Source organism: Dermacentor albipictus, chromosome 2 (genome assembly GCF_038994185.2).
Source record: "Dermacentor albipictus isolate Rhodes 1998 colony chromosome 2, USDA_Dalb.pri_finalv2, whole genome shotgun sequence".
NCBI lineage: Eukaryota > Metazoa > Arthropoda > Arachnida > Ixodida > Ixodidae > Dermacentor > Dermacentor albipictus.
Window position 1 is genome coordinate 134,633,006 of NC_091822.1, and position 25,319 is coordinate 134,658,324.

Below are 25,319 nucleotides of genomic sequence, written 5' to 3' on the forward strand. Positions count from 1 at the left end.
TCTCTGCCGTCTTGCCTTCCCGGTCTGCAACTACCGTGACAAAGGCGGAAGGGGCAGATTGCTGCCAGGGCTTCACGGTGCATTACACCCTTCTTGCCTCTTGGACCCACGTTACCTGGAACAGTGCCAGGCTCTCGCTTCACTTTGGGGATGAGTCAATCACTAAATAGCTCCAGATTCGGCGTATGAGGTGGGGGCCGCCAACTTGCTTGCACTTGCCGCGCCTCGGGAATGTGGTATACGTGCTTCTGCGCTCCTTAATTAGCTGTGGCGCGATTCGATGTGGTCTGGTGAACTCGAAGGAGGCTCAGGAAAAGGTCCCGTATCTAACAACATACACTAGAGGCTGAAGGGCAATCATACTCGCTCACTTGCCAAGCTATTTATCATTACCTTTGTCTTCTGCGTACTAGGGCCCTATAACGTAAAAATATTCCAATAAGCTTTTATTACAATTTCCTGACGTCAAATTTTCATAATCGCCGACGCAACCATCCGGTGGTCACCCGCAGAGTTCTCTCGACAGACCACTCAAATGCTCTCCTCGTTCATGGGAGGTCACTTTTGTTTGCTTTAAAAACGAATAGCATTGCCTACGCTGAGCGGCTTGTCTTATCTAATTGGTTGACAAGAGGTCAGGAGCACGCTCAAGCGGAGCGGGATTCGATGTGGCCGTGCTACTGAACTGAAAATCAATAATCAGATGAAGAGGTGGTGTGGGCGCCTGCGAGTGGTCCGCTTTCCCTTACTTAGCTTGAGGTGGCCGGTCGAAAATCGCGGTGGCATGCAACGGAAGCTTAAGAATGGCGCTAAAACGGATCCTCAGCAAACAAGAGTTGGCAGAACAAGGTCTTAAACGTGCCAAAAGCACCCGAAAACGTTACACGGCCGTGCAAAACGTTTTATTATACGCAAATAAACTCATGCTTGCCGGCGGGTGGGAGTAGACTGTCGAGCAATCGGCGGCAGCCATATTTTATTCCTTTCGGAACGGGGCAGCCTGTGGCTATTCAGAAGAAAATACAGTTTTGTTCGGCATATTAATGCATCTTTAACGCGTACCCGTCACTTTGACGCGGTGAGTTTTCGCGGTTTTGTGACGTCGCGTGATAGGCAGGTGAAAGGGGTGCAGCCCGAAAACCTTTAACCAATAGCCGAAGGCTAATGGCGAAAAGCATCGAATCGGAAATAAGTATTTTTATTTTTTTCAGTCATATCATGCATAATCAGTGTGTACACATCGTATCAGATGGGAGCTGTCGCAGTTTTCGTGACGTCGCGTGACAGACAGGTGAAGTGAGGATGGTCCAGAAAAGGTTTGGACCAATCGCGCAGGACTGATTGCAGATTTGGAATAGAAAAGTTTGGAATAGTTTTACGTTATTGCGCCCCTAACCTTCAACGCTACATTTACACTCTCTCGTTTAAGGTAACCAAGGACTTAATAGAGAAACGACAAAGCATGAAGGTGTCTAACTGAACAGATGAGACAGAATTTGATGAACTATCCAAGCTGATAAACAAGTACAAAGTAAACATATTTTCGATATTGCGACGTGATAAAGATTGAATAAGCAGTACAATATGGGCGCTGCGTGAACGTACTGCTATTCGAAGAAAATTTATAAAAGAATAAAAATGAGTTGGAGTGCTTACAGCAGGTATTAGCAAATCACGACTGGAAGCTTACCCCTATCGTTGAAAAGTAAGGTGTGCAATCATTGCATTCTACGGGTGCTAACGTATGGGGCAGAAAGTTGGAGGTTAGCAAAGAAACTCGTAAACAAGTGAAGGACCGCACAAAGAACAATGGGACAAAAAATGTTAGGGAAACGTTAAGAGACGGGAAAAATGCATTGTGGATCAGAAAGGGAACCAGGATTGCTGACATTATAGTTCACATTAAGAGAAAAAATGAAGCTGGGCAGGCTATTTAACGCGTAGGGCAAGTAAACCGTGTGCCCTTAAAATTACAGAATAGGCGTCAAGAGAAGGCAAGTGCAGTGGAGGACTGTAGAAAATTACCTGCGGTGATAATATAGGAAATTCGCAGGCGCAAGTTGTAATCAGCTATCGCAAGACAGGGGTAATTGGAGATAGCTGGGAGTGGCCGTCGTCCTGCAGTGAGCATGAAAAGAGGCTGGTGATGATGAGGATAAAACAAGATTTCCTTGCGCCACTACGAAATATATATTACATGAAGGATCAGCAATCCTTCATCTACGATGTTACTGGAAGTTACGATGATGTTACGATGTTACAAGAAAGTAGTAACGGAAGTTACCACAGACGCGTGCCCTTCGCTTTTAAAGCACGTGCCGGAAAGCACGAGAGAAAAAGAAATGGATAACTTGGGAGCGTGCCTTAATGGCAATTTTGACGCGTAGCCATAGAAAAATGGTAATGGAATCCAGTGAAAATGATCGTGACAGTGAGCGAAAAGTATCTGCGGATCGCAGAGAACGAATGGACACTAGCAAGACTTCCAAAATATGGCGCTCAGTTGGACCACAGCGTTTGTAGTTGACGGCACAAGTTATCGTCGACTTCTTGTGGCAGATCTCACGACAGCTTGATGACAATGGCGCCTAGGTGCGACGTCGACGGTGGGTAGAAGATGGAATGACAACAATGTAATCACGGTCATGAAGACGATGACGGGATACCACACATTGGTGCGCGTCAAAGAGCCCCAGGTGGTCAAAATTAATGCAGAGCCCGCCGCTGCCGCCTGCCGCATAATCAGGTAGTGGTTTTGGCACTTGAATTTAAACAATGCTAGTTTAACCGATGTCAGCATGACCGATATGGCCTGAAGACAATGGGGTGACGACAGTGTGACGACGATGGCATGGCAACTACCGCACATCTGCGCTTCCTTCTGTGAATTACTCCACGCAAACCAGATACTTCGACTTGGGGTGGGGTGGGGGGAAGACCTTTGCTTTAAAATTATACAGGACAAAACTGTTCATTTAGACGAGAAACCCTCAGTGGTCTATGGTAAGGAACGTTCCCATCGTCAGCCTACCGAGGTGGCGGATGGCGATAGTTTTAATGGCATCCACCTCGAAACTGACCTGCTGAAAAGAGTCACTTAGGCTCAGCTAGTGAGCTGTTGTTACATTTAGTGTAGTTTAATATATCGCGAATATTCTTATTTTTTCTCTGCATTGAAACTTCTATATCTATACTGTAAAGTAACCCTATGCCTGTAAAAGCCCCAGCTTCACATGGACCTCTGGCCAGTCAGCTCTGCCATCAGTTTTGAACCCAACTCCTTGTGGGAGGGAGACGTTTCCTACCGTGTTGGCGGGGTTTAAATGTAAGGAATAATTCATGCTAAAGCACCCAATTACGTGACCGTTCATGCGGTGGAAAGGAATCGATTTTAGTAACCTCGCGTGGCTGTGGTAGGTTGGTGTCGGCATTCTCTTATAATATGTTCAGTTGTCTCTGGAGAGAGAGAGAGAGATAACTTTTATTGATACCAGCAATTAGGAGGGTGGACGCAGCCTCCCTCCGCCTAGCAGACGGCCGAGATCCCTTGGGTCTCAGCGGCTGCTTCGGCCAGCTGAACGGCCCAGGCCTGCTCTCGCTGATCTGAGCTGAGCAGCAGTGTCTCCCACTGCTGCCGGTTTTGAACTGCGGCCCTCGAAAGGAGCCGCCTTCGAACATAACCACACAATATCGAATTTATCATATCTGTTGCCGCCACTTTCTTTTTGACGATCCCAGGTTGCCTACTTGTACATCGAACCACTATGGTTTCATTGCCGACTTTCCTGACCTCTTCCTCTTGTGTTTCCACGCTCTTGAGGTACACATATTGTGTACTTTGGCCGCTCATCCCTTTTGTCCATGATACCTAACCGTGTGTTTTAGAAATGCATCAGTCCATGCTTGACTTGATTTAAACGACGCCTGGTGTGAACGCGCTCAAGACGCTCATTGCGTTTGCTTTGGTGCGTTCACGACAGTAGTAGTAGTAGTAGAAACATTTATTTTGAAGGAAAAGAAGTAGTTGTCGAAGACTTGGGCGGCGGATGGAGAACTCATTTCAGAGCCCCTGTGGCCTGTGCTGCTGCCCTTGCCTGCTGTACCAGGCTGCGCTGGGTTGTCAGGTCCGAGCTGGACAGAGAGGCCTCCCACTGCTCCTTCGTTTGAAGTGTTCGTAAGTGTATGGGTTTATCCCCCGTGCACCCCCACGTAACATGGAAGGTGGTGGGGTGACCGTCGCATCATAGGCAGGTAGGTCTGTAGCGTTCTGGAAACAGAATGCGATATTTATACAGGTTGGGGAAAGTGTCCGTCTGGAGTTGTCTCCAGTCGCGGGCTTCCTGCGCAGTAAGCTGTCTATGTGGTGGTGGTAGGAACTGGCGCATGAGGCGTTGATGATGGAGCGTAATATTATAAACTGTTGACATTGGTTGAAGTAGTGAGTGGTCGGGGGAGATTGTTTTTTGATCCGCTCGGCTAGTGTAACCTCGAGCTAGACCGTCAGCTATCTCGTTCCCTTCCAACCCAGAGTGTGCGGGGGTCCAAGTGATCTGGTGTTTAACGTGAGTCTTTGATCCTGGCCTGCTTTGAACAAGGTGGAGCAGTCTTTTATGGATTCTTCCTGCTAGGAGGAGCCGACAAGCCGCCTGCGAGTCGGTGATAATATGAAGGGATTGGTTGATAGCATTCCCGTGTTGTATGGCGAGTGCTATCGCAGCCACTTCTGCTTCCAGGACGGAGCAGTTTGATATGGTTAGACTTGTGATTTCTTGATGATTGGATCCCACCGCAGTTGCTACCGCTGCATGTCCATTGGGAGGTCCGTACAAGGCTCCATCTACGTAGACGGCCCTGCCGCTTCTTCCCATTGTCCGTCTTATGTAGTTCACTCTTGCTGTTCTTCTGCCTTCGCAGGAGTGGGACGACATGTTCTTTGGGATGGGAGCTACGTGCAGGCGTGCTCTGTCTTCTGTTGGAATGTTAGTGGTAGAGTGTATGATGCATAAGTCCGCTGGGTAGCCGACTCGCTGAAGTATTAGTCTACCCGTTTCCGTCTTGAGTAGGCGTTCCCGCTGAGATAAGAGAACTGCTTCTTGGATTTCGTCGAAAGTGTTATGCGCTCCCAGAGCTTCAAGATACGGGGGTTAGTGTTCCTCGAAAACAAATTTCGCTCTGAGCTTCTCGGACTTCAAAAGAGGCAGGAAAACGCGACACAGCTCCCCCACCGTTCACAGCGCCCACAGCGTCTAAACTTTCGGAGGACAAATTGCATGAGACCGCATTCGTCCCAAGAGCTAGTTGGCGTTCGGCGACGAGCGCGAACCGCAACTCACTCCTTTCCCATGCTTCCCTCTCCCACCTCCTGCACCGGCGCTTGCTTTTGTGAGGGATACGTCGGTTGTGACGGAGGGCACGACCCATGCAGAGCGCAGCGACGACCAATCGGCGAACGCTTTCCTCCTCCTCATTCGACTTCCAAAGCTTGCATGCTCCCCATTCCCTCTGGTGACATACCCGGCCGCCGGAACCCAACCACGCAAAGCGTGAACCAGATAAAGCTATGCGCTTTAAATGTTAATGATTCACTAGAAAATCCTTGAGGCTCGTGACCGTTTAAATGATGGCAAGCAGTCGGTTCTAGTCATTTAGCGCGGCTGCGGATATTTCGTGGTCTGTTGTCTGCGGTGCCACTCGGAAGTTGTAACATGCGGCTTAACGCAGAAAGTGTGGTCGCTGTAATGGCAACAATGTTCGCGGGTACCGAGATGGGGCGCGCAGAAAGTGAGCGTCACCGGCTGGAGAAAGCGGCCGCAACTTCGGCGGCCAGCGGTACTCAAGGCAACAAGCCAGAGAACTCCGTGATATGTCTGAAAACACTGTACGGCGAGCTCTTCCTAGGATTACTTGGATTCTTCGCGCGAGTGAAAGCAGGGAGAGAACTTCGTTAGAGGAGATTGTCTTGTGTAAGCTGATGTTATGACGTCGTGCTCCCTTTAGAAGTCTCTTTGTAGATGACTAAGACGCGTTCTTGCTGCGCCGCTGCAGCCACTTGTGCGAATGCCCCGTGAGCTCGCGGAGCCAAACGAAAGCTGAATTATTGGTAGGATAAACCGCTGCTGACGGGCGAAGTTCAATTTCCTCGAGTGAATTAGCAAAGATGGCTCGCTGTCGCTCTCATTATCCGTAATGTCGTCAACACTGAACCGACACCGGAAGCAAAGCTTTAATAGCCTAAATAGAAAAGCTAACGGCCGCCGACTGTACTGCGACTCTCGGTGTTCCACTTGATCATTGATATACACTGAGATGGTGCAGACAAGTAAGAAACAATAGGAACAGGAAATTTGGATGTGCGGTTGCGAATGTAGACGTATTAGTGGGCAGTGCCAAGCGCCGTGTGACGGCTAATATTGCAGATTCTAGTGCCAATGCCGGGGTATATGTAAACTGGTAGCGAAGCTTCTATAGAAGCCCACGTGTCAATGAAATGGCGACTTGTTTCAACTGTTGCCATCTACGTATTGGGGAGACAACTAACGGCAAGCAAAAAATAAAAGTGACGTCACATCTGGAAATGGCAGTGACGTCAAGATATTCTGCTGCTTGGCGCGAATGTTTGAATTTCTTTAGCGTCCGGCATTTCGACCGCTACGCCAGCAGTTATTTTTCTTTTGAGGCTGAGGCGAGCTTGCGACTCGCCTCAGCTGAAGCACCAGCGTGTCAGTAAAATATGGGAGGGGCATATGTCTTAATGTGAACAAAATTAGGCTGCTATTGATGGTGGTTGCTACAGTAGGTTTCTCAGGAAGGTGAGCGAATAGGATAGAAATAAACGAGATTGCCATAGAGGTTTTAAAGGCAACCTCACTTTCATTCGTCTAGAATAATGCAACCGGTATAACTGACCAAGCAAAACATGTTTCAATGGATGAAAAGCTTTATGGCCAGCACACGGTCGTGAAACGTTTTTGATGAGGATCCCTTTTAACATTTTTAATCTTAGGTTGCACGCCACCGTGCTTTTCGACCAGCCACGACAAGTTAAGTGAGGAAAAGTGGACCAATGGCACACGCCGGCACCACCCTCCTCAACCGGTTATCTACTTTCCCTGTGCTGGCTCGGCCGCATAGAAACCCTCTCCACTTGAGCGTGCTTCTCGCCTCGTGTCAGTAAATTAAGTAGGAAAAACTGCTCAGTGTAGGCAGTGCTATTCGCTATGAAAAAAAAAAGAACTCCTATAAACGAGGGGAGCGTTTGATTGGGTTTTCATACAACGATGTGGGTTACCGCCCGATGCTTGCGTCGGTGGTTACTTAAATTTGACGTTAAGAAATTAGAATAAGAGATTGGAATAGTTTTACGTTATAGGGCCCTAGGTCTTCAAAAGGCCTCGCGAGTTTCATCTATCAGCGTCGAAAATTTCCGCCTCTTTCTTCTTTGCCTGAAAAATGCGCCTGAGGAATGCTGGGCACTCAAAGTGGGTGATAACTTCAGTAGCCGAAGATTTACTTAGAACTTTGAAATGTGGCCGCCTGAATGTACAGACTGGTGCGCCACAAAATGAATGGGGAGAAAACGCGCAGTGGTACCGTACATAGATGATGTATCGCACAGGCTTAAGACGATTGGAAAGACCGCCAACGTTAAGGTCGTGTATTCAGCGCCAAACGAGCTTTCTACTCTGTGCAAAGCCAGCTACCGAAAAGATACCAATGTGGCGTATTCGCTGCGTTTGTCCTGCGGGGAAATGTACATCGGCCAGACAGGGCGATGTGTGAACGGCAGGTTGCGGGAGCATGCCAACAATGTTCTAAACGGCGATGCAGTCACCTTAGCCTCCACTGCAGAAACTGCGGGTGTAAGCCCCAGTACTCGAAGGGCTACGTAGTAGCAAGGAGTGCCAAGAAACTGACACGTGAGATAATAAATAGAAGGGGCGAACATCGCTAACTTGGATGAAACGTGTGCGTGCACACCATCGGTTGATCTAACAAAATTTTAGCAGAGACAGTTAAGACTGCTTACGTGTGGGAATGGAAAGCATTATAATCGCTTAGGTGAAGTGTTTTCGCTTTAAGCTTTCGACATGCATTAAAGTTATTTCTGCTGAATCTCTCTCTCTCTCTCTCTCTGTGTGTGTGTGTGTGTGTGTGTGTGTGTGCGTGCGTGCGTGCGTGCGTGCGTGCGTGCTTGCGTGCTTGCGTGCGCGCGCGCGCGCGCGCGCGCGCGTTAGACATAGGTTGGACATAGGACATACGTTGGACATAGGTTGGACAAATGATCGGACCACTTTGCTGAGGAACGGTGAACATTATTTTAATGCCTAATGGTAGCTCTCCTGCGACTACGTCGTCTTCGTCTGCGTTCCCTTGCTTCGTCTTCTGAGGCCTGCTTCCGTGGCCGACCACGTTTCACAGCTGCCGTTGAGGTAGACGCTTAGGAGTGCATCGCAGCAGACACCGCACCGGCGAAATACGAAGAGCAAGTGACGCGTGGGAGGCGTGACGTGTGCGATGACGCATGCACTAGGCGCGCCTCAATTTATACACTAATGATTTATCGTCGAAAGTGCATCGCAGCAGAAACATCATCGATGAAATCCGAAGAGCAAGTGGCACGTGGGAGGCAGTGATGGAGGCAGTGACGAAGGCAGTGACGTGACGTGTGAAAATGACGCACGGAATAGGCACAATTTTTAGTCATCCATAACCATGGAGCCAACGTGGCGTCGGAGCAGCGGGCTCGTCTCGCGCACCCGGTAACCCGGGTGCGATTCTTAACCGTTGCAAATTTACCTAATTTTATTTTCGATGGCAAAAAATTTGCTTTGTTTACAGAATTCTGCCTGGCAAATTTACATAAACCCGACATAAAAACGTTTACAGCGCAAACACATGCAACCACAAAGTAAGGGACAGGACACAAGCGCTGACTGTCAACTAACGTATCGCTTTTTGCGGCAGAGCTTCATTTTTTGGAAGCGGCTGCTTTCTGATTTCATTGTATCTTAATATCCCTCGTCTTTTGTTAGTGTTTGTCTAGTTTTATCGTTTTCTTGTTTCTTCGCGCCTGAATGCGTTGACTGCTGGCACGTTCGTTTATCGATGCGCATCATCATTTTCCCCGATTGTATCACTCCCTTCCCCTTTCGCTTATGCCTTTCCCCTTATATAAGGCACCCGTCTTCCGTTAATAAACGTTAGTTGACAGTCAGCGCTTGTGTCCTGTCCCTTACTTTGTGGTTGCATGTGTTTGCGCTGTAAACGTTTTTATGTCAAGTATGCACCAACTCGCCCAGAAAGAAGTTTTAATGAATTACATAAACCCGAGCAATATGTGGCGTGTTTTTACTTTTCACGCCGTCGGCCATTTTTGGTACCCTCTTTCAGACAACGCCGAATTTTCGGGTAATGGGGCATAGAATGCTTTGGCATTAAAAAATGAAAGAAATTGTGTTAACCTCAAGCCGTGAACGATTTGACAAAAAGGGCACCCAACCCGTAATCTTTTAGGCTTTACTCTTTTTTTTTTGTTCTTGCATTGATCATCGTTGTCACGACAGAAATCTTACAAATGCGGGTGCGCAGGCTGTTACTAAAACGCCATATATATGTGTGTGACGCGTTTCAATATAAATCTGTTGAAATTTAGCCCCTGTCTTTGTCGGCTTTCACTCTGTCTTTGTCCTGTGCGCTAGATGCAGTAGTGAGGTGTTCGGGCGACACCCAATCGAAGCCTGCGTAGCATCACCTCGTCCACTCAGCACGGAGGAAGTAGAATATGTGTCTGACGACGGGGGTGGTTTTCGCGAGCTAGGAAGCTTAGTATGGGGTCAGCAGTGCAATGTAATATGGTAGGATCTGTCTGATTTGTAAGCCGTACGGAGAGTAAATCGGCAGCATTGTTTCATGGTACAGCACTTCGTCCAGGAAACCATGCAGTGGAGATTTTGCAGTGCCGTTGTCAGCTGAACTGATGTACGTATGCCTTGGGCGATACGGAGCGTGGAAAGAACACGCTTTAATTCCGCTAGTGCTTTTGTCGCAGCTGCACGATAGCTTCACTGATGTGTGCTAGTGCAAAGGAGAACGCTTCGCATAAAAAAATCGAACTCCACCGGTTCCCCTTTTTCTTGCTTATTGCATAGCGACAGCGTCGACTTTGGCAGCCTCGATGCCATGAGGTAGCATACGAGGGTTGAAATGGCTGGTTGCATGCTCACGGGCTGCGTGACGGCTGCGGTTGAAAAGATATTCCACATTCGCTGCCGTAGCCGTGGGTTGCACTGGTTAACGCTCCTATCTGATGGTACGCACGTGCACAAATGCATAGGAATGCAGACGGAAGAGTAGCTCAGCGGAAGACGTGGGTTCGCCTCCCACCTGCTGCATTTTGTCTTTCGTTGACTTTCATTACATTTACCCTTATAACTTATGCAATTCAATGAACAGGTTAGTCACCTTCCCCTATGTATCCCGTCGTTTCATTGTGTCTTTGCTGCATAAGGTTTGTTTGATAGGTCCTCTCAGTTCCTCTTATTATTCTTGCTCACGGATTGTATTGCGATAACAATTATACGAACAGTCGAGGTGCATTCGCGTTGGTGCTGTCGACACCGTTGGTGCCGTGCTTAGGTTTCCAGCATACCTCTCCGGCATACCTTGACCACGTTAGGTTTCCAGCATACCTGCCAACTCCCTCGAAATTTTTGTGAAGTTTACGAATTTCGGTTTGTTCTACGATTTTATGAATGTTGCGTGAAATTTCACAAAAAAATCTGTTCGTAAGAAACTTTCGCTCACTGGTCTCCGAAGATATTCTTGAAAATCATTCGATGGTGAAACGACACCAGAAGCCCACTCGCTTCGAGCAAGTTTGTTCAGACACGTTCTCATAGCAGGCAAAATCGGCAACAGTAAAGTCGCTGCAGAAGTCACTGTTTGCCTCAATACAATGTGCTACTCGTGAGTCTATGATCTCCCATTTTTCTTGCCCCTTGGGTGCTAGGTCTAAAGGTAGATCGTTGCTCTTGTGCGACTCGCGGCTGCACACTGAATTCGCGCACCTTCGCCAACTCGCCAACCTAGGCGCTAACAGGTTTACTACTGCATCTGATTCCCCACACTAGGCAAAACCAAGGTCGTAAACGGTATCACAGGTATCATTCTACCACTGTTATTTTTTCTTCACGTGGGCAGGAACCTGTTGCCCCATGGAAATTTGCCTATCTCGCAGGAGCAGGTGGCAAGAAGCAGCGCAAGAACTCCGAGGACAACCACCGGCGCGGCAGCAGCAGCTCGCTCAGCGGCGACCAGCAGCACGGCGATGAGTCTCGCTACAAGCGGCTGGCCCAGGAGCTACCGGGCTTCAACTGGCTAGAGCAGAAGATCATGGGCCACGGCAGCGGAAACTTCGCCGATGCGCCGCCGTCCATAACCAAGCATGTGACCCGCGAGGCACCCGCGGTGGTCGCTGCTCCTGCAGCCGAGGTGAGGCGGGTTACGTTCAGCGTGTCCACTGCCAAGGAGAGTTTTGCGCTCCTAGCGGCTTATCCGCAAACAATACTCGTTATTTCATCTAGCAGGCGTTTCCTTTCTTATTAACACATGGCGCTCGCTACTTTCCTGTCTAGAACGCGGTGCCCACTGGTCTGGTAGCAACCCGCCGTGGTTGCTCAGTGGCTATGGTGTTAGGCTGCTGAGCACAAGGTCGCGCGATCGAATCCCGCCCATGGCGGCCGCATTTCGATGGAGGCGAAATGCGAAAACACCCGTGTACTTAGGTTTAGGTGCACGTTAAAGATCCCCAGGTGGTCGAAATTTCTGGAGTCCTCCACTACGGCGTGCCTCATAATCAGAAAGTGGTTTTGCCACGTAAAACCCCATAATAATAATAAGATCTGGTAGGCGCGTGCCGTTCGTGGCTCGAATGTGCCGGGTGGGCAGCGTTGAAGAAAGGATAGGTGCGTATGATAGGTGACGAATATTGTTTGGCGTCAAAGTGAGCTCCAAGCGTTCCAATTTTTTTTCTGATGGTGTATCGAGGTCTGCGCGATTACGATAAGAAAAAGGATGCTCACTGATAATTTAGTAGTGATAGTTCATGCAGTGATTTATACAGATATGTGTAGATTTGTCAGCCGCGTTGTCTGCAGAAATGTGAACGTGTGCGCGCGTTTTCCTACTCTGGCTTGTTTACGAAACTGTGTGCGTCTCTTAGTGTTTTTTTTTTCTCTTATCGGTGACTTCTTTTACTCTTGTGCGGAACTTTGCAAACGGTGTGTGTTATTTGACTGCTTCAATGTTACCGTGCTTTTAGTTGCGCTTGCCACACGTAGGCGACTACAAGGTGCCAATAAAGTTTGCCAAAACTTACCTTCAACTAAAGAAAAGAGAAATACAACGACTGGAGATGATCGTGGTAAATGGCTACAGAAAAAGCGGCAGAGCGTTCCGCTGACCACATTCAGTACTTATTCTGGCTATTCCTGTGTTTCCACCAGCCAAGATGCAGCACCATAAAGAAAACCAAATAAAGAAACGAGAGCGAGAGAGGGTCTATTTCATATGAAAGAAAAATGTTGTAGTTTCGCATGAAGGCAAAGTATCGATTGCGATAGCAAATTACTGGACAGCTCGCAATACAACGTAAGGATAGTAGTATTATCGACCGTATAAACTTCTGAACATAGGCATACTAACTAAATTAACAAGCATGATGTCACTCGCAGTAGCAAACATGAACACATATAACTCGATGACCGCGGAAACTCGCTGTCAAAACGCTGGAGTGAGGAAGCGCGGCAGCAGAAGCGAGTGAATTGACCTTCGCGCTGGCGTCTCGCATTGACGCGAACTAAGCCGCGGAAAGACAGCGAGCGCACGGTGGACTTTGTCTTCAGCTCCGATGTCTTTCAAGATACAGAAGTTCGGGAGGGCGGGCGCGCGCGGCCGCCCTGGCCGCCCTGAATAGAACGCGCACCTCCCTCTCCACGCTTCCCCCGTTGCCTTAAGCGCGACGGACGCTTCCTCGGCGCTTGCCTCTCATGCGTGCGCGAGATGGCGCCGCGATCGCTAGCTCACCCTCGCACGCTTTCACTTGCCCAGGCAGCTTATGGCGCGCGGCGACGATTTTATCGCCCTTGGACTTTATACTGAACCTCACGAATACGCCGACGGTGACGGCAGAAATGCGCCTGAATGTCCATATAATTGCTATTGCAATAAAATAAACAGCCTGAAAAGGCTGTTTTTACTCGCTGCTTTCTGTGGCTTTGTCATGAGCCATGCTAATATCTTTGTATTTCGCGCTAAATTATTTGGTCTTTGAAGACAACGCAATCTGCCTTTATTGACGTAACCGAGCTCGAGGTTTTGTAGCTTTGGCCTATTATCGGATCTGTGCGAAATCACGAAATAATATCTCACAGAGATGTGTCGAGCATTGAAGCACCAGGACTGTTTGGCCATTTTCTGTGCTCTAACCTGTAGCCAGGTTAGAGTGCGGCTGTAGCTACCAGTGCACGATTAAAAGCGAAACATGCGCTTGCTTTTCTACGTGACGATTTAATTATACAATCTCATAAAGGCCGGTGTAGATTAGCTCCACAAGCACCGAAGTCTAGTAAAGCCATAAATTTACTGCGCTCACATAAACCATGTGTAATGGTGAGCGTATAGTTACAATTACATGGTGACATTGCCGTCGGTCCTCCGAGACATTAGCTCCTGTTGATTACGCTGCAATTAGCTGTTTCGCTCGGGGGCTCGACTTCCTATTATTAGTTAATCATTGCGCTTTGGCTGGTTCTGTGTCGTCATTGTTAATGAATGCTCTCACAGGCCTGTTTTGTCGCAGCTTTGGTAAACAAGAAGCATACTATATTCTATATCAGTACTCATGGGATTCCGCTTGCAGAGGACGGAGCAGAAAGCAGCTACACCTACCCAGGAGCCAAGGCGTGTTTATCCTCCGGGCACCGATATCCTAAGCCGTTCCATGTCCGAGATACAAGACGATTGCTGTGACGACGATGTAGGCGACGAGGCGCCTGTAACGGATGCTGCTGCAGTGTAAGTCATTCTCGAAAATGTGCCCGAATCGTTTTCTGTGCGCAACCAGCGCTGAAACATTGCTTGCAAACCGCAGTGCTGTAGCACACAGCCTAGCAAATGAAGGTTGAAGGTTTCAGAAACATGTTTCAAAACATGATTTCACGTCTGCACTGCTCAGTCTGAGGCGCATGTGCGCAGCTTCAGACCTGAAAGAGCAACTGCGTGCTGGAATGCAGGAGCGCATGCGCTGCTGCTTCTCGCAAGGCGCACTAACCCATGGACAAAGCTTGGTCGGACTCACCAGGCTAAATCAAAAGTTTATAGAGGCGCGCGTCTGTCATCTTTTACAATGTCGTGCTCTACCCAACCGGACGGCGTCACTATATTAATCCGACTAGCATTCTTGGCCTTCTGCACGCAGTTCTTGCTCTGGGTATCTAGCCGCTTTCGTGGGCCTATTCACTTAAATAAGAACCATTCGAATTTCTCCTGTGGTGGGTGAAATCGAGCGCACCTCAGACGGTTTCCTCAAGCACAGCAACCCGAAGCTTTAGCGATCTGCACCACGAATGTACTAGATACGTGGCGCTATTCCGTGAGCTCATTTCAAGTGAAACTGAGTCGCTAGTATCTGGCGAGCGAGGGAACAATTGTCAGCGTTCGCATGTACTGGGCAGGCACGCATTTCGCAGGCCACGCTCGTACTTCTGGGCAGCACGACTAGATGGCGCAGTGTGTCTAGAGGGAAAAGATAGAGTGGAGCCCGGCCGCAGCGTGTGCCTCATACATGACGCGTTTCTCAGCGTTCGCAAGTACCGGTGCCCCATCGATTTCGGAGACCATGCCCGGGCTTCGCAGCGGCGCCGCGAGATGGCGCAGCGTGTCCAGAGGGAAGCGTGAGATAGGAGTCCCGCTGCAGCAGATGCCTCCCTTATGCATGACGCGTTTTGGCGCTGGTAATGCGCTGCATCGCTATATTGCGTCATTGCTAATCGCATTACTGTCAGCAGTCATCGGGAGACGTGCTATGACGGAGGTTATTTAGTTTCACAGTCAAACAATGTCTAGCGGTTGGCTTTCCACACTACTGGAAATGACGAGGCTGCTCGGGCCGCCAATGTTCTCATGCTAAACCCACTAAGCCCTCAGTTCGCAAAACTACGCCATTCGCCTGCAGCCTTCGACAGTCGTCTGAGTCATGTACGCCCGTGAGCGAAAATAGAGGTGCCACAGGTCAGCGGAGGAAACTAAATATATAGGGTTATTCAGACGCACGAACTTCGATTGATGAGTGTATTGGAAAGTTTGCAATGCCCAAGTTTTGACTGCAGTCCTCAATTTCCAGTTACATGCATGGGTGGAGAAGAAAGTCGATTATATTGCGATCTCTCTAGTCCATGCACTTTTGATCAGAGCAGCACGAACAACCATTATATTAAAGACAAAATTTTAGGGAAGGCTGGACTGAAACCTGACCTACCTGAAAACTGCAGTAGTTGTGTGATGGTCAAAAAGTATTCAGAGACATTTCTGCAATTCCTGCATGATGAAGAACTGGAAATTTATTTGAGTTTCTTCTTTTCCCCATTAGCCTTGCGGCAAATCCTCCTAAATAAAAGAAAAAAACGCTCTATAGCGTTCAAAATATTTCATCAGTGCATGATCCGTGTTTTCCACTTCCATATGTACATTACTAATCTGCTTTGTTTTATGCGTTTTATTTGCATCAATTTTATGCATTCTATCCGGTTGTATCTGAGTCTTCCATCAAACTACTGTCAGAATTTCTAGTGGAACCCGTGTCACGGCTGGCGTACATTCCGATGAGTGAGAAAAGTTCAGTGTAAGCGTTCTGTCAAAAACATGCTTCTAAGCCCTATACCGTACATGACATTGGCATTTAACAGCTTCGTGCAGCTGTGCAGAATTATGCCACCCCTTCTTTTTCATCCGTTTTGGCACCTCGAGCCTTGCGCTCCAGTTTACTTCCATTGATGGCGCTGTTTCGCCCGGCGCTCTTCTGAAGTTTCTGGGTTGTATGTACATTTACCTTTGTTTTACTATCCGAACGCAACATAAGTCACCTCTGGCATGAACTTGAATCAGCTTGCTTTTAGCTTTTTAACATCGCAATGCCTTAAGGTGATTTGAATATGCTAAGGACTTAGCTAGAATGTTTGTTTACATGTATCTATATATGATGTCATATAAAATCCACATATTTCTTTACATCCAGGTTGTCACCTGTGCTCTGTAAAAAAAAAAGATCTTAATGTTTCTTGTATGTCTTCAGCCAATGCTGGAGTTGATTCTACGACAGTTCACAACAATGAAAAGACTCTCCGACATGTACACTTCCGCTAGATCCTTAAGGCTGATCAAGCAGCGTTCACGAAAACGTGAGGGATCATTCGAACCGACACTATACGGTGGTAGTAGGTGCCTTCATTACCTTTGAGTTATGCATTGAAATTTCGCTTTATCACGTAGCCGTGATAATCTCTCACCATTGAAATCCGTTGTTCATTGAGACTTGCAGATTTCCTCATTGACGACCCCAATTTTGACCTTCAATATCATTCAATGCATCATTAGAAGACAGCTTGGCTGACACAATAGTTGATTGTAATAAACATTGCAATTGCTTCTTCGATGTGTTAATGTGAGATTTTTTTTTCCTAGAAGGGCAAGCGTACGATGGCGTACACATATGGGGCTGAATTTACAAAGCTACTTGTTCGTGTAAGCTGTTTTCTATTTCCCGGTCACCTTTAGTAATAAATGTGCAGCGTCCTTGGCAGGCACCTGCTCTCACGAGTAGTTTCAGCGCAGGAACTTTTTTGTTGCCATAGGGCCTGTTTTCTAGGCATGCATGCATACGGTACAAAACAGGACTATGAAGCGAATACAGCATTTGTTATCCTTCTTTCCAGACCTGCACCAGAGGAGGGCACAAATGGAGGTAAGACGTTCCTTCACAATTGGCAAGCCGTTTTATAAAGATTTACTTTCGCATAGCTGGAATTAAGGGTAAAAATACCGAGAGTTTGAAGTATTGAGAACAACACTATTGCAATAATTGGCTTCAAGTGAGATTGGATCTAGTAAATTCAAAGTCGCTCAAGGCGAGTGCGTAGAATTACATTGCTTGAAAATATTTAAATTGAAGTTATATAGTTATGTGTACGTAAAATAGTCATGCCGTCTTCGCTTTTTACTGTGTGACTGATCGTGGTGATGAGGAAGCGTGCCGACATTGTGCGCATGTGTCAGGTGTGTGCAGATTGCGTATGCGTACCACCTCTGAGATATACTACACTGTAAGTTCGACTGAAGATAGTCTGGTTTTTACTGCTAGCCTAATTGGCTCCGAACATTGCTTTGCATCTGTAGTTCCTTCGTGATAGTAAAAATTGACTCGTTTGCGCTTTTCGGGCATTACAGGTGATGGGAAGCCTCAAGAAATGGCTCAGCAGGAAATCCCAAGGCAGATTCTAGTCACTGCGCTTCCTGATACCTACACGAATGATCCTCGCCTTTCGCAAATGATAACGTCCACGGCCCTTATGCGACCGCAATATCCCTTGGAGGCTCATATGGCTAGCTCGAATGCTGCGCTTGAGTTACCGATGGGTGCCCCTGGCGTATCTTCTGCACCGTTGTTAACGTGCGTTCCTCAGGGCATGCCAGAAGTTGAAGCCGAGCGTAGGCATTCTCCTAAATCCCAAGCCGACGCCACTCCACAGGGGAAGACAGCCCCGGAAGAACAGTCGAGTGATTCTGATGTGCTCTATCTAGGAGTCTCGAGGAAGAGCTTGTCACCAGGATCTGAACACAGTGGTGGCGAACCTAGAATGTCCATGTTGTCCGAAGCCGGCAAAGTATCCGAAATGTCGAGGTCCGCAGACGCCAACGCTACGCAAGTAGCAGGTTCTCAACAGCCGCGTGCTGGTGCACCAGAGCCGATAAACTTGAGCGATGCAGCCAGACGAGGTGAAGCTTATAGTACACCAAGGGAGCAGTACTCCTTCTTCCAGCCTCATGCGTTTGTGGTGGCTGACCATCAAAGATGGCTAGAGGAACGTCGCTACCAAGAAATGATAAACTCTCGTGGGCCCATCGGGCAGCAGAGGCACCTGCCTTCGTCACAGTTTTCACCCGAGTTGAGTCAGAGAAGGTTCTCCGTAGGTGCGCAGATGTTCCCAAGTCGTATGGAGGCACAGCAGCAGTACAGAGCTGCGGTCCCTGAGCGCTCGCCAACGCTACGCCAAATTCCGCCTCCCCACCAAGGTGCGTCACCTCATCAAGCACTAGCGCAGCACCAGTCAACGCCATCGCATCAGTCACAGCTGTCGCATCAGCCCTCGCATCAAGCCCAGATGCCGCAACAGGCGGCCCAGTCGCATCAACAACCGCCGTCACACCAAGGACATTTCTCGCATCAGGTGCCGCCATCACAGCAGCCGCCGCCGCCGACCCACCAGGCACAGCTTTTGCACCAGACACAGTTATCGCATCAGATACCATATTCGCGCCCAGCACAGCAAATGCACACCACGCCTCCATATTATCCATTGCCTCGAGCGCACCAAGCGCAGCCACGTGGTCAGCCTCTTCAACCGCTTCCTACACTGACTCGTGACACCTCACCTCGCAACGGAAGGCCCGAACTGTACCAACAGCAGCAGCGTTACAAAAACACGGAACAAGCATACGGAATCGGTCCTCACGCTCAACAAATGGGTGCATATGTCGGGCCTCAAATACCTAAGCAAAATCCCGACCCAGCTGCTAAAGACATGTCCCCACCGACTGGAAACCCTTTCATGAAAGATAGCAAGAATGAGTCCTCGTACAAAGAAATTGGTGCTTCCCGACAAGAAAGACCAGCACCTGTGTCACTACCAGCAGCTCCAGCGAACACGAAGCCTCCGTCGAGCTCACCTCACGCACAGCGCCCTGAATCAGGCAGCCATTCCTCACAAACGAGCAGTCTGAAAACGGAAATGGAGATGCTAAAGGACGAGTTGAAGTACTTAGACGCCTTGGCAGCTCAAAAGGAGGCTGAATATGAGAAGGTGGTGCACACAAGAGCTGAAAAGCTCAAGACCCTAAACCAACTCGAAGCAAGGTATAAGCGTTCGCTCGAGCAGCCGCAGTCGTATCCCAAGGACGACCTTCGGTATCCGGGTAGCTCAGTTGAGGCTCGGCAAGGCCAAAGCCCAGCCTCTCAGTCAGAGAAGGGATCTTCTCTAGTGGATGATCCGAAAGCTGTTCCTAAGCAACGGTCGTCATCGGGTGGTGGAGTTGGCCAGCAGAAGACTTCGCCTCCATCTCTCTCCTCTCCGCTGGCGAAAACTTCACCTGGGAATCAGGCAGTTCCTGGACTCATTCCTTACTCACTGCCGCACCCCCCTCAGCAGACCAGACCACCGCTGTCACTTCCGCCGCACGCCAACATTCCGTTAAACATGCCGCTCATTGGCGCTGGGATGTTCAATATGCGCAACATGGAGCTCCAGCGAGATTTCGCTCCTATGATGGCAACTCAGCCGCTCAACTCGCCAATGGTGCCAGGATACGGCCGGCCGTACTACCCGCTCGACAGGAGCAAGCACCCAATCCAGCACCCAATGGAACCGCCGAAGCCTGCGGTGAAGCGAAAGTACTCGCCTGGCAGTGCTGCCAGCCTTCCACAGGCTAATGGCGAAATGCGCAGCACCTCTCAGCGTCCCGCCATGGCACCGACGGGGCAGCGCCAGAGAGAGCCCGAGAAGGTTACGGCGCCCTTGAGCCAAGAGCACGCGCAATGGGTACATGCTATGAGGGCACGCGAGTCTCAGGGCGCGCCACCCGCCTATGCCGCCAGCGTTCAGAGCGCTTTTCAATCGTACAGTTCATTTCCCAACAGGCGCGTCCTTCCAGAAGACCTGCCCCTGAATCCTACGATGAGCAACGCCACCTGGAGCAACTACGCGGAAGGCCTCCACGAACAGTATGCCTTTCAGATGGCGAAGCATGGCTTGTACCCGGGCCATCCCGCGTGGAGCGGATTAGAGAAGCAGCAGCAACGTAGCAGCGACGTTACAAGTGCTGCCATGCTTGGAAGGGAGCCTCCGGCAAAACGACCGTCCCGTGAGGAGCCAGTAATGCAGCAAATGTCGAAAGAGAGGCACATGATGCGGCCCGTAGACAAGCCCGTTGCCCATGCAGCGTCGTTGGGAAGTCAAGCGCCGTCCCAGGAACAGGCTCTACCAGCGCAGGTATTTGTTTATATATTTAAAAAGCTCTGATAGCCTCTGGGCGTAACAGTGAGGGGTGACTATTTACAGCACTAAGTTAGATATTGCCGTCGTGAAGTCTGAATGATCAGAACCACCGACATTGAAGGTTGCGAGGAGGTAGTTCGATATGAACAAGTTGTCGCTTGCATTGATTTTGCAGCTTGGCAGTTCTGAATTGAGGTATGTATATGGGAAAAAGAGATAGGATAACATGGTTATTTAGTAGTAGTAGTAGTAGTAGTAGTAGTAGTAGTAGTAGTAGTAGTAGTAGTAATAGTAGTAGTAGTAGTAGTAGTATTAGTAGTAACCGAGCTTCATTATTAAAAGGCAGATGGGTGAAACTGAGCTTGTGCGCTCTAACCTGCACTTTGCACTTATTTGAACGGGAATGTAGGAATGACGGAGGGATGCATAATGATGACAAGAATACTGGGGGGAGGGATGATGGTAGTCGTAGTCACATCACCGTATTTAAACTCTTCCAGCTAGTACTCTATCGTGTAAACAGATGCTGCATGGCTTGTAGAACTGTTGTATGTCTCGGATAAGGGGCACAGGATCTAAAATGAAATCTGCAGAGGATGGCCTAGCCGTCGGTGTCTGCCGGAAAAGGGGCCACGATCCGTCACTTGTGTCTGCCTACTAAGCATGTGCGAAATGTATGCGTTAGCGTCATTATTCAAAATATATACGTTAACTTATGGCAGTGGTCGTGATGAGGATTATCATTGCGTATGATAGATGCATAATGCCGAGTGAATGTCATGCCAAGTCGTATTCGGCCCACCAAGCCTGTGCAGTAGAGTTAAATTTTCGGTTGCATGCAAAACTTCATATATTGAGACGCTTGTACTGACAATCTGGTTGAACGGCTGGCCTGCTGCCTTTCGTCCTTCGCAGGCACCTGCTCTTACGAATAGTTTAGCGTAAGAACTCCTATGTTGTCATCATGGAGCCTGTTTTCTAGGCAAACAAGCTATGTGCGCTATGGTGCCATCATGCAAAGCAGCTTACAGTGTCAGAAATTTCATAGCCTTGCAGTCTTCAATGCAAAGGCAGCCACTGAAATTTAATTTTGTGACCCATCTGTGGCGCGATGCTTATAAACTGTGCGACGTCGAGGACGGAATGTAATCCGATCCTTCTGTCAGTATGCATGCGATCATTTGTGGGGCAGGCTTAGAGTCGCAAAGCACCTCCAAAGTGCGAGAAAGTTGGTCGTTTAGAATAAATACAGGGGCGCTTCTTTTATGACATCGTTTGTTGTTGTGAGACATCCGCTATTTTGAGGCGCTGGCACCTGCAGTAGTGATCGCAGATCAACAATAAGCAGGGCAGATAATTATTGTAAGGTGCCAGGTAATCTCCATTGCTCATAGCGCTTCAGCGCACATGCAAGTGAAGCGTAGTAACAGAAAGCACCTATTTCGAACCTCTCCGGCTGAGCCCCTAGCTAATAAATCTAGCTCAAGCGAATTGGACTATTTTTCATGGCGATCCTAAATTGGTTTTCTGTATTGAAGTTCAGACCTAACTACTGATCTAAAATGTTTTGCGACGTATGAGGCTAAGCATGCGGTTTACATAGAAAATCGGGCATGCTCTATGTTTTAACCAGTAGGGATAAAACATGTGTGAGTTTTGTTAACTTTATAAGAAAAATTAATGGAGTGGCAACTTCACTGAAAAAGTCCCATGTGCTAGCCTCATTAGCCGTTCAGTACATCATGGATGCCTCAAAGATAGTAATATCGCGGACATTTGGTATCATATGGTGAATAACAATCATTGGCAGACAGCCGAATTCGTTGAATGAACATGGTATGTCTCTGGGGTTGTGAAAGCGCAATTTAAGTTTTGAAAATTTTGCATGTCTGTGTGCAGCGTTTCGCGGTTGGTATTGCATAGTTCTTGAAAGCGTCTACTCGGTAGCGGCTATCTGTACAAATAAGTGTGGTGATATGCTACTGGTACTTAATTCATTGGAATGCTTTGCACTGGTATCAGGAAATAATGCGCATCACTTTTTTTCACTATGCCAGAGGAAGCCGGCGCTTCTTTTAAATAACACAAAATACATGTGTAATGGCGTGCCTGCTCAAATATTTCCTGCATTAGCTTCTTTTTTCCTCGGTATGAGGTAAAAAAGTAACGAAGAACGTTTCTCTTGGGGGGGGGGGGGGGGCGCTGTATCACTCTTGTGGAACGCCTCTTGCTGAACACACGTTGGACATTGCGCCTATATGCTGAAGGCGTAAAGCAGAATGAAACGACGAACGTGAAAGCGTTTATGTGGGACAACAGTTTATAGGAGAGCACAAACTGAATGAGTGGACGAAGCGTGGGAAGAGACACCAGGGAGATTTAGAATAGTCGTCTAGAGCTTACAGTGCCTCAAGAAGCGACAATTTTGTGTTCCAGTTCTGTCTCGCCGGGAAAGTGCCTTAATGTGGGGTTCCGTGTTTGCGTTGGCGTCACGCGATTGCAGCGCCCTTCCTGCACTCGGAAGGAAAATGAAAAGAGTAATGCCACAAAAAAAAAGTAATGAAATAATGCATTCTGCAATACTTAAATTACAGGTTGAGAAGTATACCTGAGAGTTTATTATTTTCATTGAGGAGGCGTTGAGACGTTTTTGAGATGTAAACAGCGACGTTGAGGCGACGCAAAGCAGGTTTGGGGCGTTTGGGGCGTACACGCTATTTCTGAAATTTAGCGTTAGGGGCGTGCGAAAACCCAAAACTAAAAATTCACTGCGTGCGCTCTGGCGAGGTGCTAATCGTTATGGGCCCCCTATCTTTGGAGGTGTCTGTTCTGATACAGCCTGCTGTGCGTTACTTATAAATAACTGATTAAGTAGAAGTCCACTAGTACCAAATTTCAACAACAAATAAGTGACTCAGGTGACTCATCTCTATACAGCCTGACGCCATCTGCGTGCTGTTTGTGGTGAGATGGCTCTTTCAAAATAGTGGCTGGCTCTCTCGTCTCGCGATGCGTGCTTGCTTTGGTTTGAGTGTTTAAACAAACCATGTTCTGCTTATTAACTTCATCCTGCCTGAACCGTCGGACCTGGAAGCCGACGCTAACCCTCCGGTACTTTCATTTCCATTTCCCAATTCACAGGCAACACAGGTCCCGCAGAATCCGCAAGGCAAGAGCAACACTTGTGTAATGTGTGGTCAGCATGCCCAGTTCATGTGCTCTGGCTGTCAGAACATATGGTACTGTGGGCCTCAGTGTCAGGTGAGCAATTTGGTTGCTGTCCTGGTATTTTACATCATGCTCAGAACGCAAATGATCTTGTGAAAAACAACGTAGAAATGATTTATGTATTGCTGTGTAACCGGCTTTTCACAGTTGACTATCATCATCTCCATCATTACCGTTAGAAGCAGCCTACATTTATGTCAACTGCAGAACAAAAGCCTCTCCCAGCGATCTCCAATTACCTCTGTCTTGCGCTAGCTGATTTCAACTTGCGGCTGCAAATTTCTTGTTTTCATCACCCCACCTAACTTCCTGCCGTCTTCCACCGCGCCTCCCTTGGGACGCATTCTGAAAGTCTGCTTGTCCACCAGGTTTCTGGCTTAGTCATTATATGTCCTGCCCAGCGCCATTTATTTTCTCTTAAGGTAATTTAGAATATCGGCTGCCCCCGTTTGCTTTCTGGTCCAAACCACTCTCTTCCTGCCTCTTAACGTGACGCCTAGCATTTTTCGTTGTATCACGTTTTGCGCAGTCTTCTAACTTTCAGCTTTTTTGTTTACCTTCCATGTTGCTGCCTCCTATTTTAGCACCGGTAGAATGCAATGATGCACACTTTAATTTTCATCGAGAGTGGTAAGCTTCCAGTCAGGATTTGGTAATGCCTGCGGTATGCATTCCACCCCATCTTTATACTTCTGTAAGTTTCCTTCTCGTGACCACGGTTTCTTGTATTAGTTGACCTGCATAAACGTATTCCTGTACAAACTCTGGAGGCTGACTGGCGATCATACATTTTGGTTCTGTTACCATGCCTTTGTCTTCTTCATATAAGCCTTCAACCCCATTCTTACGATTTCTTGGTTAAGGCCCTCAATCATTTGTTGCAGTTGATCCCTAGTGTTGCTGAACAGGACAATTTCATGTGAAAATCGAAGGTTGTTCAGATATTCGCCGTTGATCCTCACTCTTAAGTCCTCCCACACTAATAGCTGGAATACTTCTCAGACTGCAGTGATACCGTTGAAAAGATTGTCTCTTCACCTGACCCCTTTCATGATAGGCAATTTTCTACTTTCCTTGTGGGGAATCAAGGTGCCTGTGAAATTTTTATATATATTTCCCCAGATGTTCACATATCCCTCCTGTACTCCTTGAATATGCAATGCCTCCCTGAGTGCTGGCATCTCTGGTGAATCAAATGCCTTTTCACATGCAATGAAAACCATGTAGAGAGGTTGATCACACTGAGAAAGGTAGTGCGCTGATCGCCATCATGACTGAACTGTTACAACTGCCCCAAATCACCACTCTGTTCAGATTGCTTTGGGCAGTCACTTGTTGATCGATTTTCGAGATCTTTGACATGGTGTCATAAGGCTTGCGAAGATAGTAAGCAGCATTTCAGAAAAATTACTTGTGTTTGAAAGGCAGACGCTTAGTTTGGTTCGAGCCCGTTGGAAACAAGCTCACCGTCACAGCCGTGTTGTTTTGTGCGAAATTGCTGACAAGTACGTGACCTGTACGCTTCGGAAACTTGAGCATGAATGGAGTAATGTAGAGCGAGAGGTTAAAGGCGCGGTAGCAGACCTTTGCTCTCCGGGGCGACTTGTCAGGGTAGCTATGAAAGAAATTCATGGCTCAGCACCTGCAAAAAGAGAGGTGGTGACCCACGTTGCTTATGACCTGGTGTCCTGTCGGTCATCTTTGTTATCTTACAATATTTATGTAAGAAAACGCAAAATTTCGTCATAAAAAAAGAAAGATTTTATA

The 25,319-nt window shown here is 48.0% G+C and overlaps 1 protein-coding gene across 6 annotated transcripts in view; it reads left to right on the forward strand.

The window, feature by feature from the left end:
- LOC135917996 (microtubule-associated protein futsch-like) overlaps positions 1-25,319 on the forward strand; it is a 302,288-nt gene that overhangs the window by 265,588 nt on the left and 11,381 nt on the right. For 5 of the 6 annotated variants that reach the window (XR_010569510.1, XM_065451680.1, XM_065451659.1 and 2 more), the window contains exons 4-8: positions 11,237-11,490; positions 13,919-14,073; positions 16,989-17,017; positions 17,500-20,318; positions 23,466-23,585. Coding sequence is in view for 5 of the 6 variants with exons in the window: in XM_065451680.1 (XP_065307752.1) it covers positions 11,237-11,490; positions 13,919-14,073; positions 16,989-17,017; positions 17,500-20,318; positions 23,466-23,585 (3,377 nt within the window). In the remaining variant the exon portion in view is untranslated. The remainder of the gene's footprint in view (positions 1-11,236; positions 11,491-13,918; positions 14,074-16,988; positions 17,018-17,499; positions 20,319-23,465; positions 23,586-25,319) is intronic. The other variant, XM_065451688.1, reaches the window with a different exon arrangement.